This window comes from Vidua macroura, chromosome 7 (genome assembly GCF_024509145.1).
Source record: "Vidua macroura isolate BioBank_ID:100142 chromosome 7, ASM2450914v1, whole genome shotgun sequence".
Taxonomy (NCBI): domain Eukaryota; kingdom Metazoa; phylum Chordata; class Aves; order Passeriformes; family Viduidae; genus Vidua; species Vidua macroura.
The window spans coordinates 29,384,470-29,403,725 of record NC_071577.1 but is presented as its reverse complement, the minus strand read 5'-3'; the positions used below and the strand labels follow the sequence as shown (position 1 = coordinate 29,403,725).

The window sequence follows — 19,256 nt, the reverse complement described above, 5'->3', positions numbered from 1 at the left end:
CCCCCTTGGGCAAGCTGCTGGTGCAGGTGGGGCACGGAGACTGGACTTCCTGGCCCTGCAGTGCTGAAACCTTCACAGAGCAGCTGCAGGTGAACTCAGGTCAGTGAGCACACACAGCCAGGGCTGTGCTGTTGACTTCTTCATGGTCATTTGACAGCCATGATCCAACCACCTCAGAGCTGCTGTACTCAGAGCTATGCAACACCAAAGGGAGAGGGGTCCTTAACTTGTTAGGGCTGAGCAAAACAGAGGGACTCGGAGACAGATTTCTTAATCATCATGTAGCAGAACTACATTTACCATCCCATTACTGATGAGTTTCCTTTTCCCTCCTTTGGCAACTGAAGTCCAGTTTCTGCAAAACCAGGTGCTGCTTTGACCTCAGCCTTGCTCCAAACCCTTTCTTGCCTTTCTTGCAGACCCCCAGTCCTGCCTGTCGCCGATCCAGCTCCGACATTGTCCATGAGAGCACGGATGGTGCCAAGGCGCAGCGGGAGTGCCGGCTGCGGCCGCACTTCAGTGACCCGATGCCGACAGACTCGGTGAAGAGGAAGCAGCTGGAGCTGAAGATCGCGGCTGCAGCGCGGCAGCACGCGCAGAAGCGCCGGCAGGAGCGAGACTGTGGTACACACACTGCACACTTGGGGGCTTATGGGCCAGATGCTGCACCCTGCTGTGCTGCTGTAAATGTGGAGTAACTCTATAAACTAGGGGAAGAAAGCATCCTGAGTTGTACCCAGGTGTGCAGGAAATCAGGATCTGCTCTGCTCTGTCCCTGAGTGGTAGATGGCAGGGAAAGAGGCAGCCCAAATAAGTTCACAGGTTTGGGCAGTGGAGAGATATCAGATCCCAGACTTCACCTGGGAGCTGTTTACTTCTGACTCCCACCAGTCTCAGCAGCAAAATGGGAGGCAGCTTACAGCCCTGCATCACCAGAACCAGCCTGTCCCCCCAGGGTTCCTGCCATTCATGGCTGTGCCAGCATGAGTTCCTTGGGTGAACTCTGTGCAGCTGGCAGTGCCTGTAATGATTTGTGTCTGTTCTCAGGTCCAGTGGTAGCAAAAGCCAACCTTGGCCATGGTGGCAGCTTTGATGAGACCCGACGCACCCCACGGGGCTCCCTCCGCTCCAGACGTCACTGGAGCAACGTCAGCAGTCTGAGCACGGACAGCGGGATTGTTGGTGTGAATGATGCCCGGGATGACCTGGATCCCACTGCGGCCACCCGGACCAAGTCAGCGGATGTGGAGAGGGCAGATAGCGGCATTGGCCAGATGCCAGCCAGGAAGTGGAGGAACCGGGCATCTGAAACACTGAGCTCCCTGCAGGCCTGGGAAGCCCACCGACCCTGCACCGACTGTGGAGAAAGGGACCTCCCGGTGGAGACAGATGTTCAGAACTGCAACCAGAGGCGGGCTGATCTCTGCGAGAAGTGCCGCAAGTGCAGGACGGAACGCAAGGAGTCTGTGCTGGAGTTTGTCAACACGGAGGCCAGCTATGGAGAGGACCTGCGCATCATCAAAGAGGAGTTCTACCTCCCCATGCAGGCGGCTGGGCTGCTGAGCCAGGAGCAGCTCCAGGGCATCTTCAGCAACATCCAGGAGCTCATTGACCTCAATGAGAACTTCCTGGAGATACTTCAAGAAGAGATTGATCAGGCCTTTGATCAGGTATGATGCTGCCTCTGCCCTCTAAAGGGGCTGGACTGGGCAGACTGGAATAAGTTTTGTATTAGGCGGGCAGCATAGGTGGAGCAGAGGAACAGGAGGTAGAACTCCTGGGTTATGGTCAGCTATCAGCTATCTAGTCCCTTGCTCTCTCAGCTATTCGGATATCAGGAGCTCTGTGCCAGGTCACAGGTGTTGGACTCACTGTGCTGTGGTGATGCCACTGACATCATCAGTCTTGCTCATTTATCCCATTAATAGGTCTTAATGGTCCCATTATCAAAGTTAGTTTCAGGCCAGTTGGCCTGGATGCTGGTAAGAATGTTACCATGGGGGCACAGAGCTCAGCTTGCTCTGTCTCTCAGGCTGTGCTCTTCCAGCCCTGAGCTGGCTGGCTTCATGATGGCTTGGCTGTGTTTGCCTTGGCTTGCAGTTTACTGCAGCTTGGCTCTAGGCTGTCTGTGAGGCCAGGCAGTGGAGGCTGCTCCCTGCTCTACAGCTGTGTATGGTCGCTTCTACTGATGCACCCTGCCTTGCATAACAAGCTTTCCTGCCCCACCAGCATGGACACAATACATCCTCTTGACTAAGAAGCTCAGTCTGGTCTTCAAATCCTTGCTCTGATGAGCTGGCTGAGCCCACAGGAGGAGAGCAGACAGCTCTTTGCATGTGGAAGAGCAAGCAGTTAGACCAGCTTTCCTTCCCCTCCCCAGGCACTGACTGCCCCCAGACCCTGCCTTTTGACTGGGAAGGGTGAGCCCAGCTCTAGCTTTGGTCTGGTGCTCAGCTGATCCTGCAGCAGTTCATGCTGATAGGACTGAAGGCAGGCCCCGTGACTGTGCCTCTCCTGAGCTAACTGAGCAGGGCCCTATTGCATACTTGCAGGGGGACGATGACCTGATGACCGTGTGCATCGGAGAAATATTCCTGGAATTTGTGAACATGCTGCCAGCCTTTCAGACATACTGTCTTCAGCAGTCCTCCTCTGTGAATATGCTCAACGCTCTGGAGAAGGAGAAGGAGTTGCTCAGGTGAGAAAGGGGATGAGCATATTCATCCAGGCTTTGGCGACAGAAGGGTAGCAGGCTGAGGGTGAAGCCTTTGTCAGCCCATCTAGATCAAAGTCTGATGCTAGTGTTCTTCAGTTATCGCTGCTCCCTCTTGGGGTGAGGACAGTCATTTATTCTCAAAAAATATTCAATCCTTGGTATCTCCACTGGCATCAACCAGCTGGTCCCCAGCTCTACTCTGTGTTTTATGCTAGCAGTATCTACCCAGTGACCACTGCACTGAACTGTTACCAAATAATACTCAGCTGAGATCAGCTCTCAGTCCCTGTGCTGGAGCCCAGGTTGGATTTCCACTGCAGAAAGCCACTTTGTGGCACACATGACTGGAATTTAGTTCCCATTCCTAGCTTTGGTCTGTTGGGCAATGTCAGGCAAGTCATTTCTCTTTCCATTGCTCAGCCAAATTCTTGTTTAATATGCTTTGTAATCTAATGATGAAAGGCATTACTGTTAATGCAATCTGATATAAACTGGTGTCTGCCTCATGTTTACGTCAGTAGGTACCAGAGAAAGATCACACCCTTGCTATTTTATGATTTAATAGAAGACTGGTGTTATACATACATCCTTATAACATAAGGATGTTATGTGCAAGTGTCCCAGGCACCTCATCAGGATTCTGCAGCTGAGCACAGCTGCAGAAATGGTTGTTACTCTTTAATAAGACAGAATTCACAAGGTTGCTAAAAATGGGGGGGCTGCAGTGCCCAGCAGCTGTCAGCACCACGCTGTTCATTTGCATGTAGGATTGCAGCATCTGCTAGCAGAACAACCAGCATTTCATCCTGTCTTCTTAAATCCCTGCAGAATATTCCTCAATGTCTCCCAGAATGACAACACAGCACTGCGGCGGATGAACTTGAGGTCCTTCCTGATGGCCCCTTTGCAAAGGGTCACCAAGTATCCCCTGCTGCTCAGCAGAATCATCAAGGCCACCACCGAGTACCACCCAGACTACGGCAGCCTGCGGGAGGCCAAGAGCCGCATTGAGTCCCACCTGGAGCACATCAACATGAAAACCAAGCAGGAAGGGAACACATGGACCCTCCGATCCTTTCGCCAGGACAGCAAGAAGAAGAGGGAAGTCATCAACATCGAGATGAGAGAAACTGCCCTCAAAACTGTCGGTTGGCTGCGGGAGGAAACTCGGTTTGTGATGGAAGGGTCTCTGCAGCTGGCCCAGCCCCCCGATGGCCAGTGGGTGAAGAAAGGCAGCAAGACCCTGAAATTCCAGAACATGCAGGTCCTCCTCCTGGTGAACATGAAACGTGTGTCTGAGTCCAGCCTGGAATCAGCTGAGCCAGGGCCTGTGAAGGACGCAGTGCTGGTACTCATCAGGGACAAAAATAACGGGAAGTTCCATTTGCTCAGGGAGCCCTTGAGGCTGAGTAATTGCATCGTCTCCACTGATCCTGACTGCGATGACACCTTCGAACTCATTGAGATCAGGCGGGAGGCGTTTGTGTTCCGGGACAGCGACCGGGCACGGACTCACCACTGGTTCAGGCAGATCAGGCGCTACTCCAGGGAGCTGGGCTCCTGGAAGAAGCGGCGGAATGCGCTGCCCAACATCATGATCAGCACTCCTCACACCAGGCCCTGAGTCCTGCACGGGCAGGCTTGGCTTGACCAGTGCCGCATGCAAAGACCATCAAGAGCCCCACTGGCTTGAACTTGCTCCATGGACAACACAGGGAGGAGCCTGGTCCCCAAAGACTCTTACTAGCACTGGAAGCAAACACCACAGCCTGGTGCTGAACTCCAACCTCTGGACTCACAATAGTTCGTGGCTCATGTACATACAGAGATGGGCTCCACTTGAGGACATCACCGAAGGATAATAATTTAACTTGTTAATGTTGCACTGCAGGAGAATGATGTATGATGCTTGCCATTGCATGGATCGTGTTGAAAGCCAGTCTTGACAATGAGAGAGGTTTCCACTATTGACTGTATTTCATCAGCATTAGGTAAAGTCTGGGTATTCAGCAAAATTAGGTGCAGTATTATGCAACAGAGATGAAAGCTGGAAAAAATTGTTTTCCACCACAACTCCTAAGGACTGTGTTTCATTATTCACCTCTGTATATTCAGTCAAAACACTTGTTTAAAAAGAAAGGCCTTTCATCTTTAATCCAAATCAAGTAGGTATCAATTTGCTCAGATTCAGCTGCATGCACACAGAAAAAAAAAAAAAAAAGAAAAAGAAAAAAAAAGAGCAAACACATAAACCCCACATATGTGTAGAACCTGTGGAAGAGCAGCACACTCCCAGTGAGAGTCTGTTATTTAACTGACTTAGGGTCTGGAACATAATGCTGCATCTGAAATATCTCAGAAGTATATGTAAATACAGCTCTACTACCACTGATAGTGAATTTAAGAGTTTGCAATTATTTAAATTATGTAATCTAGTGTATTTCAAAATTTAATTGAAAGGAACAATTTACATTGTACTGTAGAGTAACATAAAATGTTTTAATAATTATGTTTCAATTACTTTAGGTGGATATTTTTTAATATTTGTATTATGGAGTATGTGTTTCACTTCATACGGGTGGCATTCAGATGAGCAATGTGCCTACATCTGCTCTGAGGATCCCCTGAACAGAATTCAGGGCTACTCCAAATGAGACTGGGTGAATGGTACAAACCTGCTACTCAAATTCTCACTAGACAATAACAGATTGGCACAAACCCTTTTGCTCTAGAGCCAAAACTGAGGCCACAAATAACTGCCCCATAAGATCCAGCCTCTCTCAGTTGCTCAGCAGGGAAATGACTCGAAGCTGAACAATGGTAAAAAAGCAAACAGGGTTTAACCTTTTCAGCCTGACGTTAACACTGACCGCTGCTTTGCAAAATGTCACACTGTGACTTACACAGCAAAGGCCAGATTTCAGCCTGGAAGCTAAACTAAAGGAGCCTAAATTTTGGTCCATGGATCTGGGAGGACAGCCTGTAAATGTTCTTTTAGGCCCACAGGGTAAAGGCAAAGCCAATCAGTACTAATTCATTACCAGCAAAATATTTTTGTTACAGGCATTTATTTCACAAGAGGATTCACACAAGCACATTTATGTATTTCTCCAGAGATCAACCAGTATCAAAGGTCACCAATGAAGGCAGACAGAAGACATCTTCACAAAGGTAGCCCTAGTCTTGTAAAGTCACCACTGACCCAGCATCTGAGCAAGCCTCAAACTGTTGCCCAGTGCTTTGTCCTCTGGCCACAGCTGCCAGGGCTTGTTGCACTGCTCCAGGCACTGTGGCAGACACCCCTGATACGTGCCTACTGGCTGTATCTTCTCTTGTTCTGCACCATCCAGCATTTTAGTGCTGCATCTTGTCCTTGAGGAAATGGGAAGATTTGCATCATCTGGAGGGTACCCAAGACATGAGCGTGGCTGCACACAGCTGAGCTCTGTAGCAAGCAATAGCTGTCAAAGTGATTGCCAGGGCAGCAGCCTGGCTCCCTCAGGTGAGCTGGAATTCCCTCCAGCTCTTTCTAATCACTAGACAATAAACTGTTCCCCCAAAATATGCACTGAGCAGCCAGTGAAGAGCACGAGGCATTGCTTGTACTTTGCCATTTGTTTTTCACAGAGATAGATGCCTGAGCAGAGCAGCTGCTAGAGGAAGATTTCTCTTATGCTGTTGTGACAGATCTCATTTAGGAGCCTTCAGGCCCTATTCACCTCACATGCAAAAAGCAACAGCTTGTAGCACCTTTGTCTTCTCTCCCAAGACCACAATGGCACAGCCACCTTCTCTTCATTTCTCTGGGGTAACAACCCAATTTATCCAAACAGTGAGTGGCTTTCAGAGCCACAAAGCTGCTGCCTGCTGGAAAGTTTTCAATTACTTTCCAGCACAGTGATTTTCTCCACCTCAATTCACGCTCGAAACCACTAGTGGACCATTTGTACAGTCATATCTTTAAATCAAGATACCTTCAGCCAGCCTGGCTGTTCAAAAAGGTTAGAGAACAATAAGTATGTAAAAGATCTGATATTTAGCATCAATCTTATGTTTGGCTGATTGTTCAATTTGTCAGAGTCAGGGTTTTTCTAGGTATCACAGGAAGCACCTGCCTGCCAGGCTCCTGTAATCATGGCCTATTTCCTCTGAACCAAACTCTCCCCAGAAGAAGGTCCATGAATAATCACCGGGTATTGAGTTATGAGCAGGACGTGTACTTGGTGCTGTAGCCCTGTTCTAAAGAACCTGTGGCCAAGAACAGTAAGTACAAGCCCTTTGATCTGGGACAGCTACGGAAAGCGCCAGTGGGATTGCTGAACCTGTCAGACTGGACAGAGGTTGTGCTTCCAACACACTTCCAGCTACTTTTATGTACCTGGTGTGTGCAGCTGCTCACCTGCCTGTAAATTACAGGTGTTGAAAGGGGACATGAGCAGGGAACAATCCTGTGAGTTGCCTGTGGTGTGGGGTGAGGCAGCACAGGAAGGGCAAGAGTGTCAGTACACCGACAAGGCAGTAGATTTCCATAATCCTCAGGCACCCTTCTGAACTAGATGATCCCTCTCCTGGGAAGTTCCAGGTCTTTCAGTATCACATGTGCACATCTTACTTGGCAGCCATGGAGATTAGTCGTGCTGTATTTTTCCATTTCTGATTAACAAACTGACAAAATGCTATTATAACCTCGGGTACTTGGAACAGGGTTGTCTGCAAGCCAAGAAAGCAATTATTTGTTCTAAGCTGGCCGTCCTAGGTCTCTGTAATATTTTTATGCCTTTCATTGTCATGACTGACAATACTAAGATTACTTTTCAAGACTCCTGCCCACTGAACTTATCCAAGTAATACAAGCAGACCTTTCTGGAAGTACCCCTTGTCAGGGGAAAAAAGAAAACATTGGTTGCTCCCTTGATTTACCAGAACTCTTAAATGACCTTTAAAAAGAATTTTGTATAAGCCTTACTGGTCATTTACCAGGAAAACAACAAAAGGCAAAGTCTTTATTTTTGGAGTCCATGTAGTTTTGTGTTCTGAAGGCAGACACACAAGACAACAAAACACTGGACTAAGAGCCCTCTATGAGCTCAGGTGCCAAGGAAAGAAGGAACAGCTCGTTTATGAGTCACTAGGCTGGATGGGAAAGCCTGAAGAAAACACATAGAGATGAAGAGCAAATACTTCAGAGGGCAGACACTTCTGCTTTAGTGAATAGAGATCCTCTCCTTTATGGTGTCCTCGTACTTTCCTGGTTGTCATTAAAGGAAGTGCAAATGGGGAAGGGGTGCTCCGTGTGGTCTCCACTATTTGAGCAAGAACATATCTGAGAGGGAAAACCAGCTTTGGTCTGGCAGCAAGGAGTTGTCATTGGAGACTGACCTCAGCACACCCCAAATCCTGAAAAAAGCTCTGAGTTTCTCTCAGCTCTCCTGACTTTGCTGCATGTGAATTTATAATGTAACAGAAGTCCCAGATATATTTTTTTTCCCACGGCAGATTCTGGTCAATCTTGTACTGTCTTGCTTGTCCCTGATGTGTTCAAAGGGAAAAAAGTTTAAATCCTCTAGCACCATATCAAAGATCCCTTCAGTGCTCATGGATGAGGCAGCTGTAGTAATTCTCATTTTGTGATGTCTCCTCTTATATGTGTGCTGGGGAACTGGGTAAGATTTAGCTGGAACTAGGCTAACATTCTCTGACTTGAAACTGGAAAAACCTGGAACTGAAAGCAACAGAGGAAACTGTCCTCCCAGAGATCAGATAAATATTCAAAGCGCTCTCTGTCATCGAGTGACCTGTCACTACAGTGGAGTATGAAGGAGCAAAATGTCTTACAATCAGGCAGATGAAGGAACTGCTTTATTTCTCACATACTGTTGCAGAGGAGCAGTCTCACCAGATACAGGTACAAGCAATTAAGAAAAAAGGAAGTTTTTACAGTAACACTGTACTGCCAAAAAACTCCAGGCAAGCCCTAAGGGCACTCATTAGAAAAGAATACACCTCCCCAGGGAAGCTGAAGGTGATCCCCTAAGGGAAACCTTTCTACAACATGATGGAAAGGTTGAGTGATAGGAACAGAGTTCCTGTTCTTCAGCAGAGATGGAACAACACTGTGGGGCAATCAGGACACAGGCAGAGCATCCTCTAGCACTGGTCTGTGCCCAGACTTGACTGGGAGCAGTTACACAGCTGGAAGAGTTGAAAAGATGGCATTAGGCTCCAGATCCATTAGCAAGGATTAACATAATAATTTCCAACTTTCCAGCTCAAATACTGCCCCAGTGTGATCTCCACCAGTGCAGCCTTTGCATCCCTGAGAAATTATCTCAGCTGCAATTGAGAAGACCCAGCCTGCAAACAGCCCTCTCAGGGAAGGTTCTCTGCATGGAATCAGGCAAAGGATTTGTTTGCAGTGGGGGTCCAGGTGGCTTGAACCCTTCCCTCCTAGGACAGGAACTTCCCTTGCAGTGCCAAAGTCACATCCCTGGGAAGACTTCCAGGGGAGCAGGGCACCTTGCAGAGCTCAGGCTCTTACATTTTCCCCAGGATAGGTGTTTGTACACCCAGAGGGTGAATGTGCAGGTGAGCGAGCACTCAGACAAGGAGTGTATTCCTCCTCTCAAGAAAGGGCTGTTTTTCAAACAGCCATGTTCTCCTTGGGCAGGGCAAGCCCCCCAGTGCTGACCAACCAATGCAAACCAGAAGTGCCAGTTTGAAGTGACAATAAGCAGGCAATGAAGCCTGCAAGGAGATACCCATCTTACCTAACTCATGCCTGACCTACAACACACAGACAGGAGATACAAAACAGATCAGAGTCTTCCTTTTGAAATCCACTCATTTCACAGCACTCCATGAATTCAGCAGGGAGGAGACTCTGAATAACCACTACACTCTTTAGTAGAGCTGCATCCATGCATCCAGTGCAGCTCTCTTTAGTAGAGCTGCATCCTGCGACAGTAGTTGAACTAGAGAAGATGGACTGTGGATGGGTGATGGGTCAGGATCCACACACAGACCCCCAGCATGATCCACATTCACTTTCTGCTCCCCTTAATTGCCTTGGTGTGTAATGACCTTGCTGGCTGAAAAACCTGGGTGAGGCTCCGTAGCTCATTCACTTTGCAGTGAAATGAAGGCAAATTATTTGTTCAGAGAGAAAATCCTTGGCAATCCTCTCAAAACAGGAAGCAGTTAAATTATGGCAAGAAAAATCAAACCATTTACCACACAGTGTTACAGCTCAGAGAATACTGAAAGCTGGTACCACAGGGAGAGGAAGAAGCCTCCTTCCACTGGCACAGCATGGAGAGGGGACTGTGTGATGCACCACGTCAGGAGCAAACACTGCTCAAAAATAAAGATTGTTTCAGCTAAATCAGCTCCTTGATCCAGCTCATTGCACAAGGATGTTTGCTGGCACCAGGAAAGGGCAGCCTGGAGGTGATAACGTGTCCTTTCACAAGTGCCAGTTTAAAGAGGTGGCTGGGCTGGCTGCAGTTAATCAATTCCAGCAGGCAGAGCCCAGTTCAAGAGCCAGCCCCAAGGTCTATTGTGCATCCTGCTCACCCTCGCTTCCTGAACTGTTTCAGGTCAGCACTTTCATTGATCTGCTGATCTGCTGGGCTTCAACAGGCAGGGCTATAAATAAAGAGCCATTAATCAACTATTTAAGTACCCTTTTTACTGAAATAAAGAAAACACACAGAAATGACATCAAGATGTGAAAAATCCAAACAAACAAGTTAGTGAATATAAAGACGATCCAAGAGAGCACTGCCACGAACACACTTGAGGCTGAAGTGGCTCAGGGAACAGCTGTGCTGGGTGTTGAGTCAGACTCTCCAGTGCTCCTGCGCTGACTCACTCCCCTCCCACATCCCCTGCCAGCACACGCTGCGCAGTCCAAACAGTACCAACTGTTTAGAGTTCAAGTGCATCTGATTCACCATGAGCCATCAAGCTCCTGCAGTCCATTGCCATTCCCTGCTCCCCTTTCCCTACTCAAGTCCTTCTGGGTTTTCCCTTCTTCCCTCTACTCCCAGCTCTGGGACAGGAACATAACTTACCAATTAGGATCAGAGAAATGTGCAGATTCCTTGTAAAGGTCACAAGGTCCTACAGGCTACTGCAGTGCAGAGGAAGCTGCAAAAGCATCCCCATCTTCCCCTGCTGCTGCCTAGGGAGAAAGTTAGTGGTTTTCTTTTCCCTTCTCCAGACCCACACTAGGAATGAGCTGTGTAGCCTGGCTCTTGCAAATAGTGCTTTTCCAGAGGATGATGCTAGGCTCTCCCAAGACTTAGAACAGGAAAGAACAAGCTGTTTGCTAAACACCCTCCAAGAACACAACACTGAGTGTCTCTTTCTTGGGCACTTGCTCTTCACAGAGCCTTAGACAGAAGGATCCCACACCTTGCACCTCTGTAAGCCCTAAGTAAGAACCTTGCTCTTCCAGTTGTCCCTCCCATGGTACCTGCACCTGTGGCACAGCATTGCTTCATCTCCACCAGCTCTCAGAACCCACCAGCAAGAGCTGGCAGATGTGGGATCTAGTGAACAGCTGCATTAGGCACACAGGATCCCATGTCAGGAAGCAGACCTGCTGCCTGACCAAATGCAACTGCAGCACCTGGGATGCAAGTCAGTGCAAAGCCTTAACCAGCAGCTGCCCTGACACGTGGCCTCACGTCCCAGTCCCACATGCCAGGAGTCCTCTAACCGAAGACACACCAAACTGATGCTCAGGTAACCCTTCTCTATTCTCCTGCTCCCTCAAATTTCCTGTGTGACCTTGAAGTTACACAGCTGTGACTGCACAGCCTTAGGGTGTTGGTTCACCCCCCATCTCTGGTTTGGGCAGTAAAACTGGCTTAAGCTCCTTCCTTCCTCCCACTGCCACAGCATTGAGAAATGAGCAAACACTGGCACAGGGCAAGAACAAAGAAATACTTTGAAAGCTATTACATTGCCACAGGGCTCAGGAAATGACACCCTCATTTTCTTCAGTTGTGAAAGGGGGATATTGCCATCTCACCGTGTTAAGAAACATAAGATACAAAGGATGAGGACCAACATGAAAGATTATGAGATGCTTTTAAAATAGTCTTGCCAACTCTTGGATTGTTAAGGATAAACGCCATAGCTCTCCTGTTTTACTTGGCAAAATTGCTCAAAGTTAAAAAAATATTTAAAAAAAAAGCCTATGAAATCTGTTTGCAGCTTGACTTTGAACTTGGTAGTGTTTAGAAACGTGCCACTGAACAACTACAGCCAAGGGGAGGAGCTCCATTATTGTCCAAGGACAGCTGAAGGATGAACTGAAATGCTGGTATTCCAGAAGAGATTCCCAGCAAGGGAAGCAAGTAACAGCAGATGATCAGACAACAGGCAGAGGTACCAAGTGGCCATAATCAAAGAACAGCTTTTATTGGCCAAAATAACCAAGAAACCATTTTCTTCCAATAAACAAAACAACCCCCTAACTCAGTGGTAAATCTTCTCTAAGAAACCGAAATGAACAAACCCCGTATAAACTTGACTTCCTATTCACCCTCTGAAGTATTCCTCTTCCTCCTAAGTTAGCTGTTCTCCTTAACCCTCCTGCGCCACCAGAAGTAGGAGAATGGCAAAACTCAAAGTCATTTAGGAGAAGAGAATGAACACATGGGCAGGCATGAGTCTGTCCACTTACACAGGTAAAAGAGGCTGTAGGTATTTGCAAACATCTTAAATATTTACCTGAAAGCAGTAACTTCCCTGTTTCTGGAGATATAAACATTTTATTACACCAACTATAGTTTTGTGGTGTTTTTTTTGTTTTTAATCCCATGATACAGGTACAGTTTTGGCCTGTACAGGTTGTTACAACTCAGACACCACCTGCAGTTTGTCAGTTTACACTTCTCTATTCAGAAAACTTGGAAGTTAAAAAAACATAAAAATTGGCTACACTGAGTTCTCAAGGCAAATCATCATTTAAAACTCTGCATTTACTCATGCCAGTAAAACAAATACCAGACAGAGAAAGCAGGTGCCTAAGAAGACCTTGCTCTTCCTGGTAACTGAAATCTTGGTGGAAAAAAAAAAAAAATATGAGAGACAGAGGGGAAAAGAGATATGCTGGGGTGCAAGACACCAGTTCCAATAGAGGAATTCTCAGGAGTATTTTCACTAATTTCTCAATTACAGGGGGTACATTAACAGAAACCATTCAAAAAGAGATCTGGTTCATAAACAGTTATGCAAATTTGTTCAACTTACATAGATGAAAATTTAAGAAAAAAAAAGGAAAAAAAATGTATCTTAAAAAAAGGTCAGTATTTACACACTGTGTTTCTTAGAAGATCCCACGTGTCTGTACTGAGCTGCGTGCTGTACACACACCTCTGAGGGTGTGTGAGCAGAGACAGCCACAGCACTTCCCTGACAGCAGGGAAGCAACACTACACAACTAATGGGAATCTCAGCTCATGGGAATTACTGACTACTATTGCTGCTGTGCAGAGAACGGCACCATGTGTTTGACAGAGGAATTCCACCGGAAACAGTCTCCTGTCCTAATCTAGACATGATTTTACAAAACATCTAACACTTGTACTACACCTTTTGTAAGAAAATAGAGAGCAGCATTGAGCTGCAGTTCTTCTAAACTACTGTCGGAAGGCTTCTCTAGGTACTTCCTAAATTGGCAACCATCTGAGGTAATCGATGATGCTGTTCCAATGAGCATCCTTCACTTCTCCCCTCCTGCACCAACTGTTGCCTCCTTATTGAGTCCTCTGATCGACAAGTCGTAAACCACTTCCTCAATTTTCTTGACGTCGTATTTCAGGCCATCGTAGCGTTTCCTCAGGGAGTCGTTCTTCAGGTTGAGGAGGCGGAAGCCAGAATCCAGCTCGTTGATAAAGGTTGAGATGCGGAGAGGGCGAGAATAGTCCCCAGCTGTGACACTGTTCACTGCCAGCCTGGCCTGCAAGAGGAGACACCGAAGAGCACAGCACCCACATCACATCACAGTCCCCATCAGCTACTGTACCCAAGGAAGCACTTGTGTTCCTGGCTGATTATTTGTACTTAGGTCTACCTTTTTGTTGAGCATAGTTCTGGATTTTCAATCAAATGACTAGTTTAAATCTTAAAAGTATCACTGAAGAACATGCAGAGAAGCATCTTGCTACAAGTTCAGATCAAGGTGTTGTGTATCATAACTGCCAGGAACAACTCAGGAAAGCTAAAGAACACATTACTTCAGTTTTCAAGGTCAGTTTCAAACCAAATACATGCATGCATATCTTTCTTACCAGCTCACTGGCCAGAGTTAATACACCAGAAAGATAATCTTCAATGTCCAGGTGAAAGCCCCGTTCTCGATCAGCTTCAACTGAGAAAAAACCAGAGCAGTGATAAGGTGGTGCTGAGCATGAGCAAACCCAGCCACCTTAAATTGCATTTGTTTAGTGGTGCTAATTTGAAATATCAAATTTATGAAATACTATTACAAAATAAGTCAGCCTTTTCCTGTATGTGATGTAATTACAGCCTCTCTGTTCTTGATTCAGCATCTTGTACATCCTCAACTGTACATCCAACAGAGTAACTGGATTTACATCTACAGACAGGATGTATTTTCCTTACTTTTTTCAAATCTTTTGCTCTGTGAAGATAGAATTCTTTCATGGCAAGAATTTCATCTGTTTTACACACTTTTTAAATACCAAAAGCAAGAAGTTATAAAAACAAGCTCTCACCTTTGTGTTATGCTTTTGGTGCATTTGCACACTTTGAATGAATGACCTTCATTGATGAAGAACTTACTAATGAATAAATACTTTTGTTAACATTAGGTTTGCCAATTTCCGTCTTCTGAGAATCTGCTGTTTGTATAATGAAATCAAATACCAGATAAACTCTGGAACTGATTTCTCAGGAAGAAATGAAGTTCTGCCTTTTCCCTGTACCTCTGAAAGCTACAATGTCTAAGGTCACAAGCTTTTTCTCTTTGGTTACAACCTTAACTTACTCCCAAGTATTTCTGCAACAGCTTCTCGGGTCACTAACGTTTCTGACTCCAAGTAGACTACGAATGCTGCCAGGAACACCAGCCGCTGCAGCACAAACCTCCAGTGCTCATGAAACCTGCAGAAGAAACACCAGGTCAAGGTATAAATAATTAATGTTTATTACTGGAGCGTTAGGCAACAAGCACACATTATGTGTGTGCTGTGTTTTCTGCCTTAACACATGCACTTTGCAGTATTTTTGGTTTATCAAAATGACACCAGCTAAAAGACATCTCCTTGGTACTCCAGAACTCCACGCCCAGCTTACCACACCAGACACTGACATTTGCTCGCCCCTCTCACACACCTCCACAGCTCCCACACTTTTCCAGGCTGTGTTGCCCACAGACAGCCAGAGCTTTCCCTTAGCAGATCTGAGCTGACAAGATTCTTGTTCTTTGAAATGTTCTTGCCAGGCACTGTCCCCTTCTGGCAGCAACAGAACACAAAGGTGACAACTTCATTTAGTGTCTGCAGAACCAAACAGCCATTTCATGACAGATTTAGAGCTCTGCTTCCAGGAACGCCCCAAACTGAACAACTTAACTGAAATTAATGGAGCAGCAAATGCCCTGCCCCCAGATACAAGGGCAGCTCCAGCAGAACACCAACTTCTTAAGCTTCCCTTTTTCTAAGAAAATTTCCAGAAAAATAATTCAATACTGAGTATTTTTGGTGAAAAGTTACAGTGTTTGAGCAAAAGCGTTTTTAATCTATGCTGATAAAAATCTCACACTTGGCTACCACAATTTACTTTTCAAAGAGAAAGAAGCATTCAACCCATCAACCTTTACATCATTATTCCAAAGCAATGATGCCCAAGCAATTCCCATATATATCTGTGTCTGGCTGTGTGACTCTGCACACCTGTAATACTGATCAGCAGGAAACTTGGTCTTCAGAGACTCCATCTGTGTCCTCACTGTACCGAAGTGCTCACGAGCCTTCTGACACTTCTTTGGAACTGAAAAAGAAACAGCACAGCATTCAGGGAATGAATACACTCAGGAAATGTATATTTGATAGGCAGCAGAGCTTTGTAAACAAAGTTTCCCAGTGTAGACACTGCTATTTACACTTCTTTCTTGTTCAAGAAAGGCTACTGACACTTGGAATCAATCTGAGAAATATTCCTGGTGACACCATGAGCCATAGAGGTAAAGCAGAAAGACTCTGGAATTCCAGGCTGTCTGATCTGCTCTGGGCCTTGTTTTGAACTTGAACCAAGATGTTCCAGCAACAGCCAGATCCCAAGCAATGGAACAGCACTGCACACAGCAGCTGGCCCCAAAGGAAGCACACACCAAGCACTGCTGCCAGACAACTCTCACAGTCAAAGGAAAAGCAACTTTTCTTTCTCTATATTAAAAACTTATCCTATTTTTTTTTCCTAATCCATCAGAATTTGGTTACGTGAGGTGCAACATCCCTTCAGAAAACTGCATTTCCTGCTTTTTACGATGTATTTGCAGAGCCTGGGTTCCAGCCTGCCAAGTGTGTGTTACAGCTCTGCAGAGAAATGATCTCTTGTTCCTGCAGCAGCCACTGCCACCTCCCGTTCGCGGACAGAGTTACAGCCCCGCTGCACCTGCAGTGCCAGCGGCCGACCAAAGGGCTCAAGCCACAGCTTCCCTGCAGCCCTCTCCCACAGCCTGGTCACAGCCCAAGGAAGGATAAAGATCAACCTGACAGGCCCTCCTGCATCTTCATGTACAGAAGCCAGGATTATTCACAGAAGCTAAATCTGAAAGTTGAGATGGTTTTTACCAAACAACACCTACTAGGAGTCACTCAAGTGTGATTATAAAACTTCTGTTAATAACACATAATTTCTGTTTAAAAAAATAAAAGAGAGGGAGAATGACATGGAAAAAATGAAAGCTTCAGGAAGCAGAATGTGAGAGTGCTCCATGTGGCAGCCAGGATGAAGGAGCTGTGTGAAGCTTGTTGAGAGCTACAGGGTTGCCTCAGTCATGTGAGCATCACGTGGCTGGGGGAACAGAGTAAGGAACACATTCGCGTTTTGATTCTGCCAGAGGCACTTGTGACAAAAAGAAACAATCCTTACTGTAAAGGCTCAAACAATGCCCAGTGACACACACACACAACCCCCAAATTCAAACTACCCTCGCACATCCCCAGGTGCCACCTCTGATGTTCTGCAGTCACAAGAGCAAAGACCCAGTTGGCTCTCAGGCCGCAGAGGCCCTGCCTGTCACCCTGACTGCTCTCAGGCAACAGCAGGATGCAGCACACGCTGCCCTGCCCGGCTTTCTGAGCAGTCCTCCTGCTCCATTTGGGACAAGCAGCCAGGGAAGCCTCTGCAAGATGACATTTTAAAAGCCACTGGCTAGCACAGGAAGCTGTCCTCCATCAAACTCCCAATTATCCCGTGGTTTGACTAACAGCTGAAATTGATGACAAATTCACAGGTCTATCACAAGTTAACTCTTGACCTATTAAGCATGAAATCTTTTTTTTTTGCATGAATTATGAGGCTTTGGGTTTTTTGTCTGATTGGTTTTTTGTTTGTGTTTTTTTTTTTTTGGTTTGATTTTTTTTCTGTTTTACATTTTCTTAGTTGGTTTTGTTCTTTTTTTCTTTAACTATTCCAGATCTCTTCTCAGACTCCTCAAGTTCCAGGACAAGCTCTCTCCAGGAATTAGAAATCAAGTGAAAATACACTGATCTGAACATGGGCCTCTACAACTACATGCTTGAAAACGACTCTATGTATTTTCCCAGGTTAGAGAATTGAGCTTGTGCAAATAACCACTCAGCAGCTCTGACTGCCAGCACTGCTGGGTCTCCCAGCAGATGGAACTTGCACTTGCCTGCACAGCTCAAACCTGTGGTGCTGCTCACTGCTGAACACAGACTCTCTCCGAGGCCAGAAGCAGCCCAGGCCTCCAGCTCCAGCCCCAGTGTGCTGGGGAACCTCATCAGGCTGAAAACAACCAGTCAGCTCTGCAAGGGAGTAAAACAGCACCTGGGGAGGATGGCTCGAACAAATTCCTCTCAAGAGTTTCCAGCAAAGTCAGAATGTTTGTTTTTTCTCACAAGATATTAATTGACTGGAAAAAGCCCAGCTCTTAATGGACATATTTAAGTTTATTCCAGTAGTTTTACCAGTAAGCTGAGAAATGAGGGGGCAGAAAGAGCAGATCTGACACCTGGGTCTGCAGAGCTGCTCTTGTGGCCTGGAGGAAATGGGCTGGCCCAGAAACATTCTGTCCAACACCTGGGAAGTCTGGAACCAGGCTGATGACAACCCAAACCTCCAAAGCTGCAGAACAATTCCCCCCATCACTCAAGCAGACATCAAGAGCAGGTCCTGCTGTTCCAGCCCTTGCAAATTCTTTCTACATTTTGCTGCATTAAGCAGGTTTTATATACAGAGAGAATCTGTTTTGTACAAACCAGATTGAAGTGTGTTCTCCCCATCCCAGTCCATCCTGAATACCCCCTCAGCGCTCAGGACCACAGCTTTTTGGGGTGTGGGGTGAAGAGATGAGACGGGGACATTGATCAAAGGCCCAACAAGTGATGATAACACAACCTATGTGCAAGTCACTTACAGGGAAACCTAAGAGCCAACTCAGCAGCCCAGGACGTGACACCTGGAGAAGAACACGCTGCTATGCACCGAGACAGAAAAGCACCGCGCTGGGGAGGGGAGAAAGGGACAGAACGATGTCCATAATGCTGAACGGCAGCTTTACTACTTGTCTGGCTTGAAATCTCCCACTGCGCTCTCCTCTTCCCAGCAGCCTCCGGGAATCCCACGCTGAAGGCCCCGGGAGAGACTGGAACCTGGAAAAGGGGCCCCGGGACAGGGCACCTGCGTGCTCCGAGGGGCACTCCCGCCCCCCGGCTGTTCTCCGCTGCCGTTCTCCGCGGAACTCACTGTGCTGGAAGCCGGGCCCCTGGTGCACGCCCTGCAGCAGCGTCAGGATCTCCCGCGCCGTCTGCTCCAGCGCCTGCACCACCTTCCGGATCTCCTGCGGGCACAGCGCGCCGTCAGCCGAGGCACCGCCCCGCCCCGCCCCGCCCCGTTCCCACCCGTGCCGTGCCGTGCCCGTGCCGCCCGCCCCGGCACCTCTCGGATGTCCTGGTCCTGGCCGAGCGCTCCCTGCAGCGCCGCGAACATCTCGCTCACCGACATGGTGCCGCCGCTTCCCGCCCACGGGGCCTTCCGCGCCGCGGGCGCGCGCCTGCCCCTCGCACCGCCTGCCCGCGCCGCGCCGGGCTGCCCCGCGCACCGCCTGAGCGGCCGGAGCAGCCAGGAATGGACGGAGGGGCGGCTGGGAGGGTGCCCAGAGAGTGCTGATCGCCCAGGGTGGGGGCAGCCGGTCTCTCCCAAGGCGGGAGTTTGTCGCCCCGGCCGTGTCCGTGTCCCAGGCCGCCCTGCCGGTGCGGTGGGGCCGGGCCCGGTGGGGCCGCGCGGGGGCCCGTCCGCCCCGTTGCTGGGAGACGGC

General features: G+C 47.7%; 2 protein-coding genes across 7 annotated transcripts in view; one reads left to right on the top strand and one right to left on the bottom strand.

Moving 5' to 3' along the window:
• LOC128810262 (rho guanine nucleotide exchange factor 17-like) overlaps window positions 1-6,435 on the top strand; it is a 46,585-nt gene extending 40,150 nt beyond the window's left edge. For 3 of the 6 annotated variants that reach the window (XM_053982976.1, XM_053982979.1, XM_053982978.1), the window contains 4 exons: window positions 420-624; window positions 1,048-1,670; window positions 2,553-2,698; window positions 3,545-5,236. In XM_053982976.1, the coding sequence (XP_053838951.1) occupies window positions 420-624; window positions 1,048-1,670; window positions 2,553-2,698; window positions 3,545-4,340 (1,770 nt within the window). In that variant the 3' untranslated portion in view covers window positions 4,341-5,236. Of the gene's footprint in view, window positions 1-419; window positions 625-1,047; window positions 1,671-2,552; window positions 2,699-3,544; window positions 5,237-5,779; window positions 5,888-6,066; window positions 6,147-6,343 lie in introns of those variants that run through there. The other 3 variants (XR_008437986.1, XR_008437985.1, XR_008437987.1) reach the window with 3 other exon arrangements.
• Window positions 6,436-12,124: 5,689 nt separating this feature from the next.
• TSN (translin) lies at window positions 12,125-19,207 on the bottom strand. Its single transcript, XM_053982986.1, has 6 exons — window positions 18,878-19,207; window positions 18,686-18,779; window positions 15,646-15,742; window positions 14,739-14,854; window positions 14,020-14,099; window positions 12,125-13,688 (listed from the first exon to the last, which is right to left on the bottom strand). The coding sequence occupies exons 1-6, from the start codon at window positions 18,941-18,943 to the stop codon at window positions 13,452-13,454; spliced, it is 690 nt and encodes a 229-aa protein (XP_053838961.1). The 5' UTR covers window positions 18,944-19,207; the 3' UTR covers window positions 12,125-13,451.
• Between the last annotated feature and the right edge of the window lie 49 nt (window positions 19,208-19,256).